Raw genomic sequence first — 19,316 nt, 5'->3', positions numbered from 1 at the left:
TCATTCAAAAATCCTGTTAAACCATTTTATTTCACAGCGAGTGAGTCCAATGTATTATGTGAAGTAAGCAAACTCCTGATCTTATTTAGGCCGTAACAAAGGGGTTGAATACTAATTGACTCGACATTTCCGCTTTTCATTTTTTATTCATTTGTAAAAATAAATCCACTTTGACAAGATGGGGTAGTGTGTGTAGTCCAATGACACAACATATCAATTTAATCCATTGTAAAACGTAGGGTCTAACAACAAAATGTGGAAAAAGTCAAGGGGTGTGAATACTGTCTGAAGTCAGTGTATTACCCTGTCCCAGTATCCACACTTGCATATATATATATATATATATATATATATATTTTAACTAGGCAAGTCAGTTAAGAACAAATTCTTATTTACAATGACAGCCTACTGGGGAATGGTGGGTTAACTGCCTCGTTCAGGGACAGAAGGGCAGATTTTTACCTTGTCCGCTCGGGGATTTGATCCAACAACCTTTCGGTGTGAACCAATGTCTTGGCCAGGTATACTAGATGGCGTGTATTGTGGATATTAGAACATAATCAGTACTTTGAAGAGGATATGAACTCACCAAATGACATCTAGCAGGCACCTGCCATCTTCATCGTCCATGTCAACTGAAAACACATTAACATCCAACAATATTTAGTTCATTACATCAATCATTATGGTGTATATGGGACACAAAGATTCTATCAACTATCTATATAGCTAGATTTAAGCACCAGCTGTCAGAGCAGCTCACAGATCACTGCACCTGTACACAGCCCATCTGTAAATAGCCCATCCAACTACCTCATCCCCATTCTGTATTTATTTATCTTGCTCCTTTGCACCCCAGTATCTCTACCTGCACATTCATCTTCTGCACATCAATCACTCCAATATTTAATTGGTATATTGTAATTACTTTGCCACCATGGCCTATTTACTGCCTTACCTCCCATATCTTACCTCATTTGCAAACATTGTATATAGACTTTTTGTACTGTATGTTTGTTTTTCTCCATGTATATGTAACTCGGTGTTGTTGTGTGTGTCGAAATGCTTCGCTTTATTCTTGACCAGGTCACAGTTGTAAATGAGAACATGTTCTCAACTAGCCTACCTGGTTAAATAAAATTGAAATAAAATAAAATAAAAAAATGTCATATATATATATATATATATATATGTATATAAATATCTATCAACCATACATACACACTATCAACTATACAGTTGAAGTCGGAAGTTTACATACACATTAGCGAAATACGTTTAAACTTGCACAATTTCTGACATTTAATCCCAGTAAAAATTCCCTGTCTTAGGTCAGTTAGGATCACCACTTTATTTTAAGAATGTGAAATGTCAGAATAATAGTAGAGAGAATGATTTATTTCATATTTGATTTATTTCATCACATTCCTAGTGGGTTATAAGATTTCATACACTCAATTAGTATTGCCTTTAAATTGTTTAACTTGGGTCAAACGGTTCAGGTAGCCTTCCACAAGGTTCCCAGAATAAATTGGGTGAATTTTGGCCCATTCATCCTGACAGAGCTGGTGTAAACGAGTCAGGTTTGTAGGGCTCCTTACTCGCACACGCTTTGTCATTTCCGCCCACACATTTTTTATAGGATTGAGGTCAGGGCTTTGTGATGGCCACTCCAATACCTTGACTTTGTTGTCCTTAAGCCATAACTTCGGAAGTATGCTTGGGGTCATTGTCCATTTGGAAGACCCATTTGCGACCAAGCTTTAACTTCCTGACTGATGTCTTGAGGTGTTGCTTCAATATATCCACATAATTTTGCTTCATCATGTCATCTATTTTGTGAAGTGCACCAGTCCCTCCTGCAGCAAAGCACCCCCACAACATGATGCTGCCTCCCCCGTGCTTCACGGTTGGGATGGTGTTCTTCGGCTTGCAAGCATGCCCCTTTTTCCTCCAAACATAACGATGGTCATTATGGCCAAACAGTTCTATTTTTGTTTCAGCAGACCAGAGGACATTTCTCCAAAAAGTACAATCTTTGTCCCCATGTGCAGTTGCAAACCGTAGTCTGACTTTCATTTTTTTCTCTACTATTATTCTAACGTTTCACATTCTTAAAATGAAGTGGTGATCCAAACTGACCTGAGAGAGGGAATTTTGACTAGGATGAAATGTCAGAAATATTTTAAAACTGGGGTGTATGTAAACTTCCAACTTCAACTGTACATACATGTATACACACACACCTGATCAAAAGTTTTGGGTCACTTAGAAATGTCCTTGTTTGTGAAAGAAAAGGTCATTTTCTGTCCCTTAAAATGACATCAAATTGATCAGAAATACAGTTTAGACATTGTTAATGTTGTAAATTACTATTGTAGCTGGAAACAGCTGATTTTTTTATGGAATATCTACGTACCCGTAGGCCCATTATCAGCAACCATCATACCCATAGGCCCATTATCAGCAACCATCATACCCATAGGCCCATTATCAGCAACCATCACTCCTGTGTTCCAATGGCACGTTGTGTTAGCTAATCCAAGTTTATCATTTTAAAAGGCTCATTGATCATTAGAAAACCATGTGGAAGTAAACTTGGAGTCACGCGATGACATGGTGTGTGGTCCTCCTACTACGACACGGGAAACCATGTGAAAGTAAACTTGGAGTCACGCGATGACATGGTGTGTGGTCCTCCTACTACGACACGGGAAACCATGTGGAAGTAAACTTGGAGTCACGCGATGACATGGTGTGTGGTCCTCCTACTACGACACGGGAAACCATGCAGTTTATTAAGCCACACATGACATAAGTTGGTCCTGATGAACTTCACACGGGAAACCATGCAGTTTATTAAGCCACACATGAAATAAGTTATGATGAACTTCACAGGGAGGTGAAAATGCACTGGGATCTCTGTTACAATAAATATCCAGCCATACTCTGGACCTGGTTATTACCAAGGGGCTTTCTCATGCACTGGGATCTCTGTTACAATAAATATCCAGCCATACTCTGGACCTGGTTATTACCAAGGGGCTTTTCAGCACTGGGATCTCTGTTTACAATAAAATCCAGCCATACTCTGGACCTGGTTATTACCAAGGGGCTTTCTGCACTGGGATCTCTGTTACAATAAATATCCAGGGTCTTATTCTCTGAAACCTAGTTATCCACAATCTGTATACTTGCCTTTTGAGCACTATAGACATTATCCAACATGTTACTGGGCACACCCATAAAACAGCCATACTCTGGACCTGGTTATTACCCAGGGGCTTTCTGCTGGACCCACCCGTAACCACAGCCATACTCTGGACCTAGTTATTACCAAGGGGCTTTCTGCTGGACCCACCCATAAAACAGCCATACTCTGGACCTAGTTATTACCAAGGGGCTTTCTGCTGGACCCACCCGTAACCACAGCCATACTCTGGACCTAGTTATTACCAAGGGGCTTTCTGCTGGACCCACCCGTAACCACAGCCATACTCTGGACCTAGTTATTACCAAGGGGCTTTCTGCTGGACCCACCCGTAACCACAGCCATACTCTGGACCTAGTTATTACCAAGGGGCTTTCTGCTGGACCCACCCGTAACCACAGCCATACTCTGGACCTAGTTATTACCAAGGGGCTTTCTGCTGGACCCACCCGTAACCACAGCCATACTCTGGACATGGTTATTACCAAGGGGCTTTCTACTGGGCAGACCTGGTTATTACCCAGGGGCTTTCTCCTGGGCAGACCTGGTTATTACCCAGGGGCTTTCTACTGGGCAGACCTGGTTATTACCCAGGGGCTTTCTACTGGGCAGACCTGGTTATTACCAAGGGGCTTTCTCCTGGGCAGACCTGGTTATTACCAAGGGGCTTTCTCCTGGGCAGACCTGGTTATTACCCAGGGGCTTTCTCCTGGGCAGACCTGGTTATTACCCAGGGGCTTTCTACTGGACAGACCTGGTTATTAGCCAGGGGCTTTCTACTGGGCAGACCTGGTTATTACCCAGGGGCTTTCTCCTGGGCAGAACTGGTTATTACCCAGGGGCTTTCTACTGGGCAGAACTGGTTATTACCCAGGGGCTTTCTACTGGGCAGACCTGGTTATTACCCAGGGGCTTTCTACTGGGCAGAACTGGTTATTACCCAGGGGCTTTCTACTGGGCAGAACTGGTTATTACCCAGGGGCTTTCTACTGGGCAGAACTGGTTGTTACCCAGGGGCTTTCTACTGGGCAGAACTGGTTGTTACCCAGGGGCTTTCTACTGGGCAGAACTGGTTATTACCCAGGGGCTTTCTCCTGGGCAGAACTGGTTATTACCCAGGGGCTTTCTCCTGGGCAGAACTGGTTGTTACCCAGGGGCTTTCTATTGACATATCCTCTATTGATGATGTTGCTTTCTACTACCTTGTTTCCCATAGCAACAGGGTAATAAAGAACACATTATTAAGAAACACTATCAGACCCCTGAAGTTGCTACAGATGTTATTGAGTGTCTGAACAATACTCCACCACCTATTCTGCCTTCCTCTTGTGATGATTTAGTTGATAACTTTAATAGTAAATTAAGGGCAACCATTGATGCCATAACTCCAGTCAAATTGACAAAGGACCCATCCAAATGGAGAGTCCCTGGGATGACTGAGGAAACTAACCAATTAAAGAGAAAATGCAGAAAGGCAGAGCAGAAGTGGAGAAAGTCAATTATGATCATTTTGAGAGCAACTTAGCACACAGTACCAGTCAAAGTTTGGACACCTACTCATTCAAGGGTTTTCCTTTATTTTTACTATTTTCTACATTGTAGAATAATAGTGAAGACATCAGAATAAAATATATTTTAGATTCTTCAAAGTAGCCTTCTAAGCCTGGACGACAGCTTTGCACACTCTCGACATTCTCTCAACCAGTTTCATGAGGAATGCTTTTCCAACTGTCTTGAAGGAGTTCCCACACATGCTGAGCACTTGTTGGCTGCTTCTCCTTCACTCTGCGGTCTGACTCATCCCAAACCATCTCAATTTGGTTGAGGTCAGGGGATTATGGAGGCCAGGTCATCTGATACAGCACTCCATCATGAGTGTCCTCATGAGAGCCAGTGTCATCATAGCGCTTGATGGTGTTTGCGACTGCACATGAGGAAACTTTCCATATTGACTGACAATGTCTTAAAGTAATGACGGACTGTCGTTTCTCTGCTTATTTGAGCTGTTCTTGCCATTATACAGACTGTCTTTTACCAAATAGGGCTATTTTGTGCGCATACGGACGACGGGGTGCATACGGACGACGGGGTGCATACGGACCTCTCTGTCTAAGAGGAACGCTGCATGCTCTTACTTTATTACAAAGCAATCTGACAGAAACTCCCTCTATATGTAACATTAATTCAGATGAAAATCCTAAATGACCAAACCCGTTTACAGGAATGGATAACACTAGAGATCCCTCCAGTCTCCACAGATTTGGGAAAATCTGCGGGGGGGGTTTTGCCCCTAATTTGTGGAACAACCAGCAGAGTTCAAGGCAGTTAAATGGGCTGGTGTCACTCAGGCAGTTAACATTATTGATTGTTACTGTGTTATTGACTTGTTAATTGTTTACTCCATGTGTAACTCTGTGTTGTCTGTTCACACTGCTATGCTTTATCTTGGCCAGGTCGCAGTTGGAAATGAGAACTTGTTCTCAACTAGCCTACCTGGTTAAATAAAGGTGTTCTCAACTAGCCTACCTGGTTAAATAAAGGTGTTCTCAACTAGCCTACCTGGTTAAATAAAGGTGTTCTCAACTGGCCTACCTGGTTAAATAAAGGTGTTCTCAACTAGCCTACCTGGTTAAATAAAGGTGTTCTCAACTAGTCTACCTGGTTAAATAAAGGTGTTCTCAACTAGTCTACCTGGTTAAATAAAGGTGTTCTCAACTGGCCTACCTGGTTAAATAAAGGTGTTCTCAACTGGCCTACCTGGTTAAATAAAGGTGTTCTCAACTAGCCTACCTGGTTAAATAAAGGTGTTCTCAACTAGCCTACCTGGTTAAATAAAGGTGTTCTCAACTAGCCTACCTGGTTAAATAAAGGTGTTCTCAACTGGCCTACCTGGTTAAATAAAGGTGAAATAAAATAAAATAAAAAATTATTGATTGAGGACCTCTTTGTAGTTGAATGGGATTGCTTTTATTTAATAGATACAGTTCTAAATCATTCTCAATGTGACTCCGTTTAAATAAAGGTTAAATAAAATACACACTATCAAGAGGCGTATCATGCTCACAGTTTCACTGGATCAATATCAAATGTATATCTTTCTCAAGGTGGAAATTAGTTCATAGAATCCAACCATCTCGGCAGTGACTAGTTCTGGAAAAACCTTCGCCGTAGGGTAGGCTTTTCAGCGGGTTAGCTTCACCCATGGTTGGCTGCCTGTTTACTATAATTCCAATTATGTGTTTTAACGTTAAGAAATTTCAATAAATCGCTTGCGAAATGGTTTTCGAAACATGTGTCCCTTATCTTTCATATCAGCTTACACACGGCAACATCACTTCCTCCCCAGTCAGCTTACACAAGGCAACATCACTTCCTCCCAGTCAGCTTACACACGGCAACATCACTTCCTCCCAGTCAGCTTACACAGGGCAACATCACTTCCTCCCCAGTCAGCTTACACACGGCAACATCACTTCCTCCCCAGTCAGCTTACACACGGCAACATCACTTCCTCCCCAGTCAGTTTACACACGGCAACATCACTTCCTCCCCAGTCAGCTTACACACGGCAACATCACTTCCTCCCCAGTCAGCTTACACACGGCAACATCACTTCCTCCCCAGTCAGCTTACACACGGCAACATCACTTCCTCCCCAGTCAGCTTACACACGGCAACATCACTTCCTCCCCAGTCAGCTTACACACGGCAACATCACTTCCTCCCCAGTCAGCTTACACACGGCAACATCACTTCCTCCCAGTCAGCTTACACAGGGCAACATCACTTCCTCCCAGTCAGCTTACACAGGGCAACATCACTTCCTCCCCAGTCAGCTTACACACGGCAACATCACTTCCTCCCCAGTCAGCTTACACACGGCAACATCACTTCCTCCCCAGTCAGCTTACACACGGCAACATCACTTCCTCCCCAGTCAGCTTACACACGGCAACATCACTTCCTCCCCAGTCAGCTTACACACGGCAACATCACTTCCTCCCCAGTCAGCTTACACACGGCAACATCACTTCCTCCCCAGTCAGCTTACACACGGCAACATCACTTCCTCCCCAGTCAGCTTACACACGGCAACATCACTTCCTCCCCAGTCAGCTTACACACGGCAACATCACTTCCTCCCCAGTCAGCTTACACACGGCAACATCACTTCCTCCCCAGTCAGCTTACACAAGGCAACATCACTTCCTCCCAGTCAGCTTACACACGGCAACATCACTTCCTCCCCAGTCAGCTTACACAAGGCAACATCACTTCCTCCCCAGTCAGCTTACACACGGCAACATCACTTCCTCCCCAGTCAGCTTACACACGGCAACATCACTTCCTCCCCAGTCAGCTTACACACGGCAACATCACTTCCTCCCCAGTCAGCTTACACACGGCAACATCACTTCCTCCCAGTCAGCTTACACACGGCAACATCACTTCCTCCCAGTCAGCTTACACAGGGCAACATCACTTCCTCCCCAGTCAGCTTACACACGGCAACATCACTTCCTCCCCAGTCAGCTTACACACGGCAACATCACTTCCTCCCCAGTCAGCTTACACACGGCAACATCACTTCCTCCCCAGTCAGCTTACACACGGCAACATCACTTCCTCCCCAGTCAGCTTACACACGGCAACATCACTTCCTCCCCAGTCAGCTTACACACGGCAACATCACTTCCTCCCCAGTCAGCTTACACAAGGCAACATCACTTCCTCCCAGTCAGCTTACACACGGCAACATCACTTCCTCCCCAGTCAGCTTACACAAGGCAACATCACTTCCTCCCCAGTCAGCTTACACACGGCAACATCACTTCCTCCCCAGTCAGCTTACACACGGCAACATCACTTCCTCCCCAGTCAGCTTACACACGGCAACATCACTTCCTCCCCAGTCAGCTTACACACGGCAACATCACTTCCTCCCCAGTCAGCTTACACACGGCAACATCACTTCCTCCCCAGTCAGCTTACACACGGCAACATCACTTCCTCCCCAGTCAGCTTACACACGGCAACATCACTTCCTCCCCAGTCAGCTTACACACGGCAACATCACTTCCTCCCCAGTCAGCTTACACACGGCAACATCACTTCCTCCCCAGTCAGCTTACAACATCACTTCCTCCCCAGTCAGCTTACACACGGCAACATCACTTCCTCCCCAGTCAGCTTACACACGGCAACATCATTTCCTCCCCAGTCAGCTTACACACGGCAACATCACTTCCTCCCCAGTCAGCTTACACACGGCAACATCACTTCCTCCCCAGTCAGCTTACACACGGGAACATCACTTCCTCCCCAGTTAACTAGATGGATACCTGTGCTAATTATCTGCCTAGTTCTTCCATAAACAAGCGCTGTAACATAAAAGTATGGCCGTGTGAGAACACTAACCTAACCTTATAAAGTAGTAATGTTACTGTTTTGCTTTGCTGATATGAAAGACACGTTCGGAACGTATGTTTCCAACACCATAACACAGGCCATGCGTTTTAACTTTCAGAATGAGTGTCGGGGCTCGCAAACAATACTCCCCCGGCCAGAAGATAATATCGTCAATATGCACTAAAAGGTAGTCAGCGTCTAGGAATGGGTTAGCCGGTGACATGCTTTGGAGACGGCTTTCCGTCACACTCTAGGAAAACTGAAACCTGTCCCTCCAGACAACCAAACTGGCTGCACTGAAAGTGTGATTATCGTTTAGGGGGAAGTTGTGGTATTTCTCTCCATTCTCTGTTCTGGCCGAAAGAACAGACTTCCACCAAGGTCATAGGCTACATGTTCCTCATTGCGTCCTGAACCTAATCACAGCATCTCGATACACACTAAACTTGATTTTCCATGCCAAAACATAAAACATGAAGTAGACTAAACATCAAGTAAAACGGGCCTTTAATATCATGATGTTAAGTATCTCAAATATGCTTAGGGACAAAATACATTTGAATCCGGGTGACAGGCTGTGTTTGCAACATTAGAACGTATTTTTCTCCTCTAGAAATTAATCTGTAACAACAATCTAATCAAAATTGCCCACGGACCTGGGCAGAACATTAGGGAAACATGGCTAGTAGGCAAAGCTTGACTAAAATCACCTGGAAAGGGAAAGAAAATAATAACATTTTAAAAATTAGTTGAAAAAATTGACAGGACATATTCAAAACTTTCCAGATTGACTTGACTTAAGGTTTTACTGCTAACCCAGAAAGCATTACATGGGCTTGCTCCTACCCATCTCTCTGATTTGGTCCTGCCGTACATACCTACACGTACACTACGGTCACAAGAAGCAGGCCTCCTTATTTTCCCTAGAAGGCTTTCTCCTATAGAGCTACATTTTTATGGAATGGTCTGCCAACCCATGTGAGAGACGCAGACTCGGTCTCAACCTTTAAGTCTTTATTGAAGACGCATCTCTTCAGTAGGTCCTATTGAGTATAGTCTGGCCCAGGAGTGTGAAGATGAACAGAAAGGCCCTGGAGCAACGAACCGCCCTTGCTGTCTCTGCCTGGCCGGTTCCCCTCTCTCCACTGGGATTCTCTGCCTCTAACCCTATTACAGGGGCTGAGTCACTGGCGCTCTACCATGCTGTCTCTGCCTGACCGGTTCCCCTCTTTCCACTGGGATTCTCTGCCTCTAACCCTATTACAGGGGCTGAGTCATTGGCTTACTGGTGCTCTACCATGCTGTCTCTGCCTGGCCGGTTCCCCTCTCTCCACTGGGATTCTCTGCCTCTAACCCTATTACAGGGGCTGAGTCACTGGCTTACTGGTGCTCTACCATGCTGTCTCTGTCTGGCCGGCTCCCCTCTCTCCACTGGGATTCTCTGCCTCTAACCCTATTACAGGGGCTGAGTCACTGGCTTACTGGTGCTCTACCATGCTGTCTCTGTCTGGCCGGCTCCCCTCTCTCCACTGGGATTCTCTGCCTCTAACCCTATTACAGGGGCTGAGTCACTGGCTTACTGGTGCTCTACCATGCTGTCTCTGCCTGGCCGGTTCCCCTCTCTCCACTGGGATTCTCTGCCTCTAACCCTATTACATGGGCTGAGTCACTGGCTTACTAGTGCTCTTCCATGCCGTCCCTAGGAGGGGTGAGTCAGACGTGATCTTCCTGTCCGGGTTTGCGCCCCCCCTTGGGTTGTGCCCGAGCGGAGATCTTTGTGGGCTATACTCAGCCTTGCAGTAGTTTGTGTCGGGGGGCTAGGGTCAGTCTGTTATATATTGGGAATTTCTCCTGTCTTATCCAGTGTCCTGTGTGAATTTAAGCATGCTCTCTAATTCTCTCTTTCTTTCTCTCTCTCAGAGGACCTGAACCCTAGGATCATGCCTCAGGACTACCTGGCATGATGACTCCTTGCTGTCCCCAGTCCACCTGGCCGTGCTGCTGCTCCAGTTTCAACCGTTCTGCCTGCGGCTATGGAACAATGACCTTTTCACCGGACGTGCTACCTGTCCCAGACCTGCTGTTTTCAACTCTCTAGAGACAGCAGGAGCGGTAGAGATACTCTGAATGATCAGCTATGAAAAGCCAACTAACATTTTCTCCTGAGGTGCTGACTTGTTGCACCCTCGACAACTACTGTGATTATTATCATTTGACCCTGCTGGTCATCTATGAACATTTGAACATCTTGGCCATGTTTCTGCTATAATCTCCACCTGGCACAGCCAGAAGAGGACTGGCCACCCCTCAGAGCCTGGTTCCTCTCTAGGTTTCTTCCTAGGGAGTTTTTCCTAGCCACCGTGCTTCTACGTCTGCATTGCTTGCTGTTTGGGGTTTTAGGCTGGGTTTCTGGAACAGCACTTTGTGGCATCAGCTGATGTAAGATAGGCTTCATAAATACATTTGATTAACTTTACTCACACAGACCATCAGGGCAAATGACATACATAGCCTTCTGCTTCCTGTTAACCAACAGGAAGTACCAGTGATGCGCACACTATATAAGTGATGTGGGGCTACAATAGTGTTTTGCTAGTAAAGGTTGGGACACATCCTATAACATTGAGGAGTTTATCACAACAGTCACAGGATTCATCAATAAGTACATAGATGAGGTAAATCCCACATTGACTCTAAGAACTAGCCGACAGTTAGACTTGCTGGGGTCCGACAACAAAAAAGACATTACAGACTAAATACTTTACAATGTACATACAGTACCAGTCAAAAGTTTGGACACACCTACTCATTCAAGGGTGTTTCCTTCATTTTTACTATTTTGTACATTGTAGAATAATAATGAAAGCTATTAAATAATACTTATGGAACCATGCAGTAACCCAAAAGTGTAAAACAAATGAAAACATGAGATTATTCAAAGTAGCCACCCTTTGCCTTGATGACAGCTTTGCACACTCTTGGCATTCTCTCAACCAGCTTCACCTGGAAAGCTTTTCCAACTGTCTTGAAGGAGTTCCCACATATGCTGAGCACTTGTTGGCTGCTTTTCCTTCACTCTGTGGTCCAAACTCATCCCAAACCATCTCAATTTGTTTGAGGTCTGGTGATTGTAGAGGCCAGGTCATCTGATAAAGCACTCCATCACTCTCCTTCTTGGTCAAATAGCCCTTACACAGCATGGAGGTGTGTTGGGTCATTGTCTTGTTTAAAAACAAATGATAGTTCCAGTAAACATTTTTTTTAATTAAATCACCGAGTGTCACCACAAAGCTCCCCCATACTATCACACCTCCATGCTTCATGGTGGGAACCACACATGCAGAGATCATGGTTCTCCAACTCTGCGTCTCACAAACACACGGTGGTTGGAACAAAAAATATCAAATTTGGATTCATCAGACCAAAGGACAGATTTCCACCGGTTTAATGTCCATTGCTCATGTTTCTTGGCACAAGCAAGTCTCTTATTATTATTCGACCACAAACGCCTGATTCACACATCTGATGTTGAGATGTGTCTGCTACTGAAGCATTTATTTGTGCTGCAATCTCTGAGGCTGGTAACTAATGAACTTATCCTCTGCAGCAGAGGTAATTCTGGGTCTTCCTTTCCTGTGGCGGTCCTCATGAGAGCCAGTTTCATCATTGCACTTGGTGGTTTTTGTGACTGCACATGAAGAAACTTTAAAAGTTCTTGAAATGTTCCTTATTGACTGATCTTCATGTCTTAAAGTAATGATGGACTGGCGTTTCTCTTTACTTATTTGAGCTGTTCTTGCCATAATATGGGCTATCTTCTGTATACCACCCCCTACCTTGACACAACACAACTGATTGGCTCGAACACATTAAGGAGGAAAGAAATTGCACAAATTAACTTTTAACAAGGCACACCTGTTAATTGAATTGCATTCCAGGTGACTACCTCATGAAACTGGTTGACAGAATGCGCAAAGTTGTCATCAAGGCAAAGGGTAGCTTCTTTGAAGAATATAAAATATATTTTGATTTGTTTAACACTTCTTTGGTTACTACATGATTCCATATGTGTTATTTCAAAGCTTTGATGTCTTCACCATTACTCTACAATGTAGAAAATAGTTTTAAAAAATAAAGAAACCCTGGAATGAGCTGGTGTCCCCAAACTTTTGACTGGTACTGTACATTTAAAAACACCAAGGGAAGATGTGGTGTGAATCAGTTACACAACAAGTAGGTGACTTTGTGCTGTGAGGTGTTGCTGTATTTGTTTTTTGAAACCAGGTTTGCTGTTCACTTGCGCTATATAAGATGGGAGTTCCATGCAATCATGGCTCTGTATAATACTGTAAGTTTCCTTGAATTTGTTCTGGACCTGGGGACTGTGAAAAGACACCTGGTGGCATGTCTGGTGGGGTAAGTGTGTGTTTCAGTGCTCTGTGTAAGTTGACTATGCAAACCATTTGGAATTTCCAACATATTAATATGTATTGCAAAAACAATAAGTGACACAGTCAGTCTTTCCTCTACTCTTAGCCAAGAGAGACTGGCATGCATAGTATTAAAATTAGCCCTCTGATTATAATAAAGAGCAAGACATGTCGCTCTGTTCTGGGCCAGCTGCAGTTTAACTAGGTCTTTCTTTGCAGCATTTTACCATATGACTAGACAACAATCCAGATACAACTAGAGCCTGCAGGACTTGCTTTGTTGAGTGTCAAAACGTGTGATTTACTATAGACAGACCTCTCCTGAGCTTTACAACCATTGGAAACTCATGATCAAAACATATCAAATCCAAGGTAAAAACCAATTTAGTCATCTCAACTTGTTTCAACAGCCACACAATATTACCAGATTCTAGAAATGTATGATATAGGGAATGATTTGTACCAAATACAGTATGGCAGACGTTGAAAAGCCATAACAAATAGGTTCTCAACAACAGATTATAGATTAACGTCAAATACACTCGAGGTAAAAATGTGCGGTTCACACTCACTCCATCATCATTCCTTTTATAGATTTATTTTAATACAAGCAAAGAATAGAAGCTCAATTCAGAGTTGCCAAATATTGATGCAAGCTGTACGAAGATGTTGCTCAAAGCAGCTATGTTTTAAATATCTCTACTATGATCGTATCGAGTATTGACAGAAACAGATTGAGTAGCAAGCTAACGGTAGATCAAATGGTGAGTTTAGGTAGGCGGACACTAGAGCAGCGGATTGACACCGATAACACCAGTGTCTTATATAAAACGAAGAAAAGTCCATTTGCTGCTCTCCAGAATGTTGGTTTGAAGCTGAAGCGCTCGAGCCATTGCAGCCAGCAGAGCAGAGCGGTGCACAGCATATGAAAGGAGGGACACTGCGAGACACTAACTAGTGTTGAATGCATCTAATGTATTTACATGATAGTCGTTTTTCCCTGTAACTACAGTGTCCTCTAAAATAATTCGCATGTTCGTTTGATGCATGTAGCTAATTGTCCGAATTTACTAACTATTTGAAGCTTTTGGTGCAGTTTCCCTTTCGTTAGCATTAGCTGCTAGGTTAGCTAACTGACTATCAACATTCGTGTTAACACATTCCGACGTAGTATACATTTGACATTTAAAACATCACAAGCGGGTTTAGTATCAACACGTTTATAATGCACGGCAGCGTTGCACTTCAGCTTGCATGACGCATTATTTTGTTTGCCTTAAATGCAATTGCGTAGCTAGCTCCTTGCAAGCAAAATATGAGTTAATGTTGGAATACTCTTGGACAAGGGGGTGTGCTTGGGAATTTGTTGGAAAATGAAACGCCTTGCCATGCAAGGACTATGGAATTTTGATCGAGATTTGCAGTCTGCAAATGGTGTAGCTTTATTCTAGTAATTCAGATTAATAGAGAAATTGCTACATTGTCACAAACTCACCCAAGACGAGAGGTGCAGGCAGCGCGGGGTCTCCGGGACAGCCTCGCACGGGCTTCCATACAGGACCCAGCTACAGGCAGGAAACAGACGACTGCTGACTTCGCCTGTTCAAATTCATTGTTGCGTGTGCTTTCTATCGAAAATGAGCGCCAGTTTATCCGTCATAGTACCTCGTTTATCCCCGTGCAACAGGCAATGATCCAGTTTATACCATAGACATAAAAAGGAATGCTCTGTCATACAGATAATTATATAGCTGCAAACAAAGTATATTGAAACATTGTGCAGTTTTGTAATGCATTTTTGTTGTTATAGCTTTATAAGCTTATATACACTGTTAGAAACTAATTGAAACATTATCACTTAATTTAACTGGGTTGAGGTTATGTGTGAGATTGTGTTAATAACCAGGGTATTGGGGTGACCATGATTTAAATACCCCCTACACTGACGTTACAGGCAAATACACGGCTATCCTCCTTTGCCTCAGTCAGAGCTGCTTTCGTGATAAAGCTATTTTATTTGTGATTAAATATAGCTTGTTATGTGATTGGCCGAAAGCTAAATATCTAGCAAATAAAAAGGCAGGGACTAGTCATTTAACTCATGACTAGTGGACATTACGACTCATGACTAAGGTAAATTACCTCCAGCATACAGGGGAAGTTTAGGACCTTTAAATATATTCTTCCCTGCGGGCGTGTTTTTTGTGTTTACACTCAGTGATTGGTTGAATTTGAATGGGGACTGGAAGTAATTGGCCAAGTTGTGTGTTGTTCTAGTTCAAGGTTCTAGTTCATTTTGACGCTAGACTCAAATCATATAGTTCATTTTGACGCTAGACTCAAATCATATAGTTCATTTTGACGCTAGACTCAAATCATATAGTTCATTTTGACGCTAGACTCAAATCATATAGTATTTAAAAATGAACACCTTTTATAACACCTGAAATGATATTCCCATGGAGTTGAATGAAGCATTTAGAGGAAATGTAAAATATCTGACCAGCGGCAAACTCGGACAAAGGTCACCTCGCTCAGCATGCTATGACGAGCAAAGGTATTTTGCGAGATATCTATGCATGTTTAACCATGCATTAGAGACTTTCGGTAATGCATAAAACATGGACAATGATGTACTCAGCTCTTCTGCGACTCTATTTTACAAACATTCTCCACTAGAGGGCGCAGACGGATCGATTTCAGCACCAAGTACATGTTTTGATTTATTTCCATACAGGATTTACCCCAATGTTTTATCCAAAACTAAAAGGCTCAGACTTTTCTGTTTCAGTTTACGCTGGCCAACATTCATGTTTCACTGGGCCATGGCTCCAGCAGACCTGCTCTCACTTAGGACCAAAGCCAGGCCACTGATATTTTCAGCCAGCATTTACATAAAAAATAGCCCAAAGGCAGGTAGCCTAGTGGTTAGAGTGTTGGACTTGTAACCTAAAGGTTGCAAGATCAAATCCCCGAGCTGACAAGATAAAATCTGTCATTCTGCCCCTGAACAAGGCAGTTAACACACTGTTCCTAGGCTGTCATTGAAAACAAACATTTGTTCTTAACTGACTTGCCTAGTTAAATAAAGGTTAAAAAAAAATACAGTTGCAAAGCTGTGCTACAGTATCCAGACCAGAGCCTTCCTGCTGTAACTCTATCAGTATGGTTACATGCACACTAATAACTAGATACTGATTATGGCATTAGCCACGTGAATGCTTTACTCTACTTATCTTCGCAGGCTCAAGGTCATAATCGAGTTAAGCGTACACTGATCAAAGCACCAGCTTTTCTTTCAAATTATTAGGACCTTAATCAGAGTAATAGCGGTGTATTTGATCTGCGCATGTGCGGGCACAAGCGGCCATAGCGTCCTTTTGCGCGAGTGAGTTCGGAAAAACTGAAAGTATGCAGTGTAGAAATATATTTATTAACATGCAAACTTTATATGTCCGAACTCAGAATCAAATATGCTTATTAAAGATAAACATGGTACTGTAGCTGTGGTAGAGCGCTTCTTTTGATTGCCTATTTTCTGCATTTATCAAAGTCCCATCAGGAAGCCTGATTTCAGATGTGTCCACGTATTTGGTATTCATCAGGATCCCCATTAGCCGCTACAAAAGCGTCAGCTACACTTCCAGGGGTCCACATGAAGCCTGACATAATCCATAGTACAGAACATTATTAGTCAAGGACTGAAATACATACATTTAAATGTCACACACAGCCTACATATCAGTACTACACACAATATCTAGGTCTAATACATGGTACAGTGTAAATTACAATACAATATATATATATAAAATGGCTGTCTCTTCAGTCCCCTTTGTGCACTAAGGTGTTATTTTCTTTTGGGGGGGGGGTATGCTAGCTTGAGTTACCTGTGTTGGCAGACAGTCCCACGTATTCATGGCTCTATTTAAAATATTTGCATTTTCCAGCCTCTGTTCTGGACCTGGGAACTGTGAAGATACCTCTGGTTGCATGTCTTGCGTTGTACCGATGAGTGTCTGAACTGTGTGTTTCCCAGCCTCTGTTCTGGACCTGGGGACTGTGAAGATACCTCTGGTTCCATGTCTTGTGTTGCACCGATGAGTGTCTGAACTGTGAAGAGACCTCTGGTCCCATGTCTTGTGTTGTACCGATGAGTGTCTGAACTGTGAAGAGACCTCTGGTCCCATGTCTTGTGTTGTACCGATGAGTGTCTGAACTGTGAAGAGACCTCTGGTCCCATGTCTTGTGTTGTACCGATGAGTGTCTGAACTGTGAAGATACCTCTGGTTCCATGTCTTGTGTTGTACCGATGAGTGTCTGAACTGTGAAGAGACCTCTGGTCCCATGTCTTGTGTTGTACCGATGAGTGTCTGAACTGTGAAGAGACCTCTGGTCCCATGTCTTGTGTTGTACCGATGAGTGTCTGAACTGTGAAGATACCTCTGGTTCCATGTCTTGTGTTGTACCGATGAGTGTCTGAACTGTGAAGAGACCTCTGGTTGCATGTCTTGTGTTGTACCGATGAGTGTCTGAACTGTGAAGAGACCTCTGGTTGCATTTCTTGTGTTGTACCGATGAGTGTCTGAACTGTGAAGAGACCTCTGGTTCCATGTCTTGTGTTGTACCGATGAGTGTCTGAACTGTGAAGATACCTCTGGTTCCATGTCTGGTATTGTACCGATGAGTGTCTGAACTGTGAAGATACCTCTGGTTCCATGTCTGGTATTGTACCGATGAGTGTCTGAACTGTGAAGAGACCTCTGGTCCCATGTCTTGTGTTGTACCGATGAGTGTCTGAACTGTGAAGAGACCTCTGGTTGCATGTCTTGTGTTGTACAGATGAGTGTCTGAACTGTGAAGAGACCTCTGGTCCCATGTCTTGTGTTGTACCGATGAGTGTCTGAACTGTGAAGAGACCTCTGGTTGCATGTCTTGTGTTGTACCGATGAGTGTCTGAACTGTGAAGAGACCTCCGGTTCCATGTCTTGTGTTGTACAGATGAGTGTCTGAACTGTGTGCCAACTGCTTGAACAGGCAGTTCCTTCAACACGTCAATACCTGTCACAAAGACCAATAGTTATGCAGTCAATCTCTCCTCAACTTTAAAGCCAGCAGAGATTGACATGCATGTTACTGACACTTTCCCTCCATGTACACTACCGGTCAAAAGTTTGGGGTCACTTAGAAATGTCCTTGTTTTTGAAAGAAAAGCACATTTTTTTGTCCATTAAAATCACATCAAATTTATCAGAAATACAGTGTAGACATTGTTAATGTTGTAAGTGACTATTGTAGCTGGAAACGGCATATTTTTTATGGAATATCTACATAGGCGTACAGAGGCCCATTATCAGCAACCATCACACCTGTGTTCCAATGGCACGTTGTGTTAACTAATCCAAGTTTATCATTTGAAAAGGCTAATTGATCGTTAGAAAACCCTTTTGGGCAAGACGGATTACCAGTATGTGTACTCAAAGCATGCTCAAACCAACTGTTAAGTGTCTTCACTGACATTTTCAACCTCTCCCTGACCGAGTCTGTAATACCTACATGTTTCAAGCAGACCACCATAGTCCCTGTGCCCAAGGAAGCGAAGGTAACCTGCCTAAATGATTACCATCCCGTGGCACTCACGTCGGTAGCCATGAAGTGCTTTGAAAGGCTGGTCATGGCTCACATCAACAGCATCCTCCCGGAAACCCTAGACCCACTCCAATTTGCATACAGCCCCAACAGATCCACAGATGAAGCGATCTCAATCACACTCCACACTGCCCTTTCCCACCTGGACAAAAGGAACACCTATGTGAGAATGCTGTTCATTGACTACAGCTCATCGTTCAACACCATAGTGCCCACGAAACTCATCACTAAGCTAAGGACTCGGGGCTAAACAACTGGATCCTGGACTTCCTGACGGGCCGCCCCCAGGGGGTAAGAGTAGGCAACAATAAGTCTGCCACGCTGATCCTCAACACTGGGGCCCATCAGGGTTGTGTACTTAGTCCCCTCCTGTATTCCCTGTTCACCCATGACTGCGTGGCCAAACATGACTCCAACACCATCGTTAAGTTTGCTGACGACACAACAGTGGTAGGCCTGATCACCGACAACGATGAGACAGCCTATAGGGAGGAGGACGGAGAACTGGCAGTGTGGTGCCAGGACAACCTCTCCCTCAATGTGAGCAAGACAAAGGACCTGATTGTGGTCTACAGGAAAAGGCGGCCTGAACAGGCCCCCATTAACATTGACAGGGC

The 19,316-nt window shown here is 43.8% G+C and overlaps 1 protein-coding gene across 1 annotated transcript in view; it reads right to left on the bottom strand.

Moving 5' to 3' along the window:
* LOC115118994 (BRD4-interacting chromatin-remodeling complex-associated protein-like) overlaps positions 1–14,663 on the bottom strand; it is a 124,802-nt gene extending 110,139 nt beyond the window's left edge. The window contains 2 exon segments of the mRNA XM_065011244.1: positions 590–635; positions 14,546–14,663. Of these exon segments, the coding sequence (XP_064867316.1) occupies positions 590–630 (41 nt within the window). The 5' untranslated portion in view covers positions 631–635; positions 14,546–14,663.
* Positions 14,664–19,316: the final 4,653 nt, after the last annotated feature.

The sequence above is a fragment of the Oncorhynchus nerka genome, linkage group LG27 (genome assembly GCF_034236695.1).
Source record: "Oncorhynchus nerka isolate Pitt River linkage group LG27, Oner_Uvic_2.0, whole genome shotgun sequence".
Classification (NCBI taxonomy): Eukaryota; Metazoa; Chordata; class Actinopteri; order Salmoniformes; family Salmonidae; genus Oncorhynchus; species Oncorhynchus nerka.
Note: the sequence above shows the minus strand (reverse complement) of the source record. Positions and strands in the feature narration are given on the sequence as shown.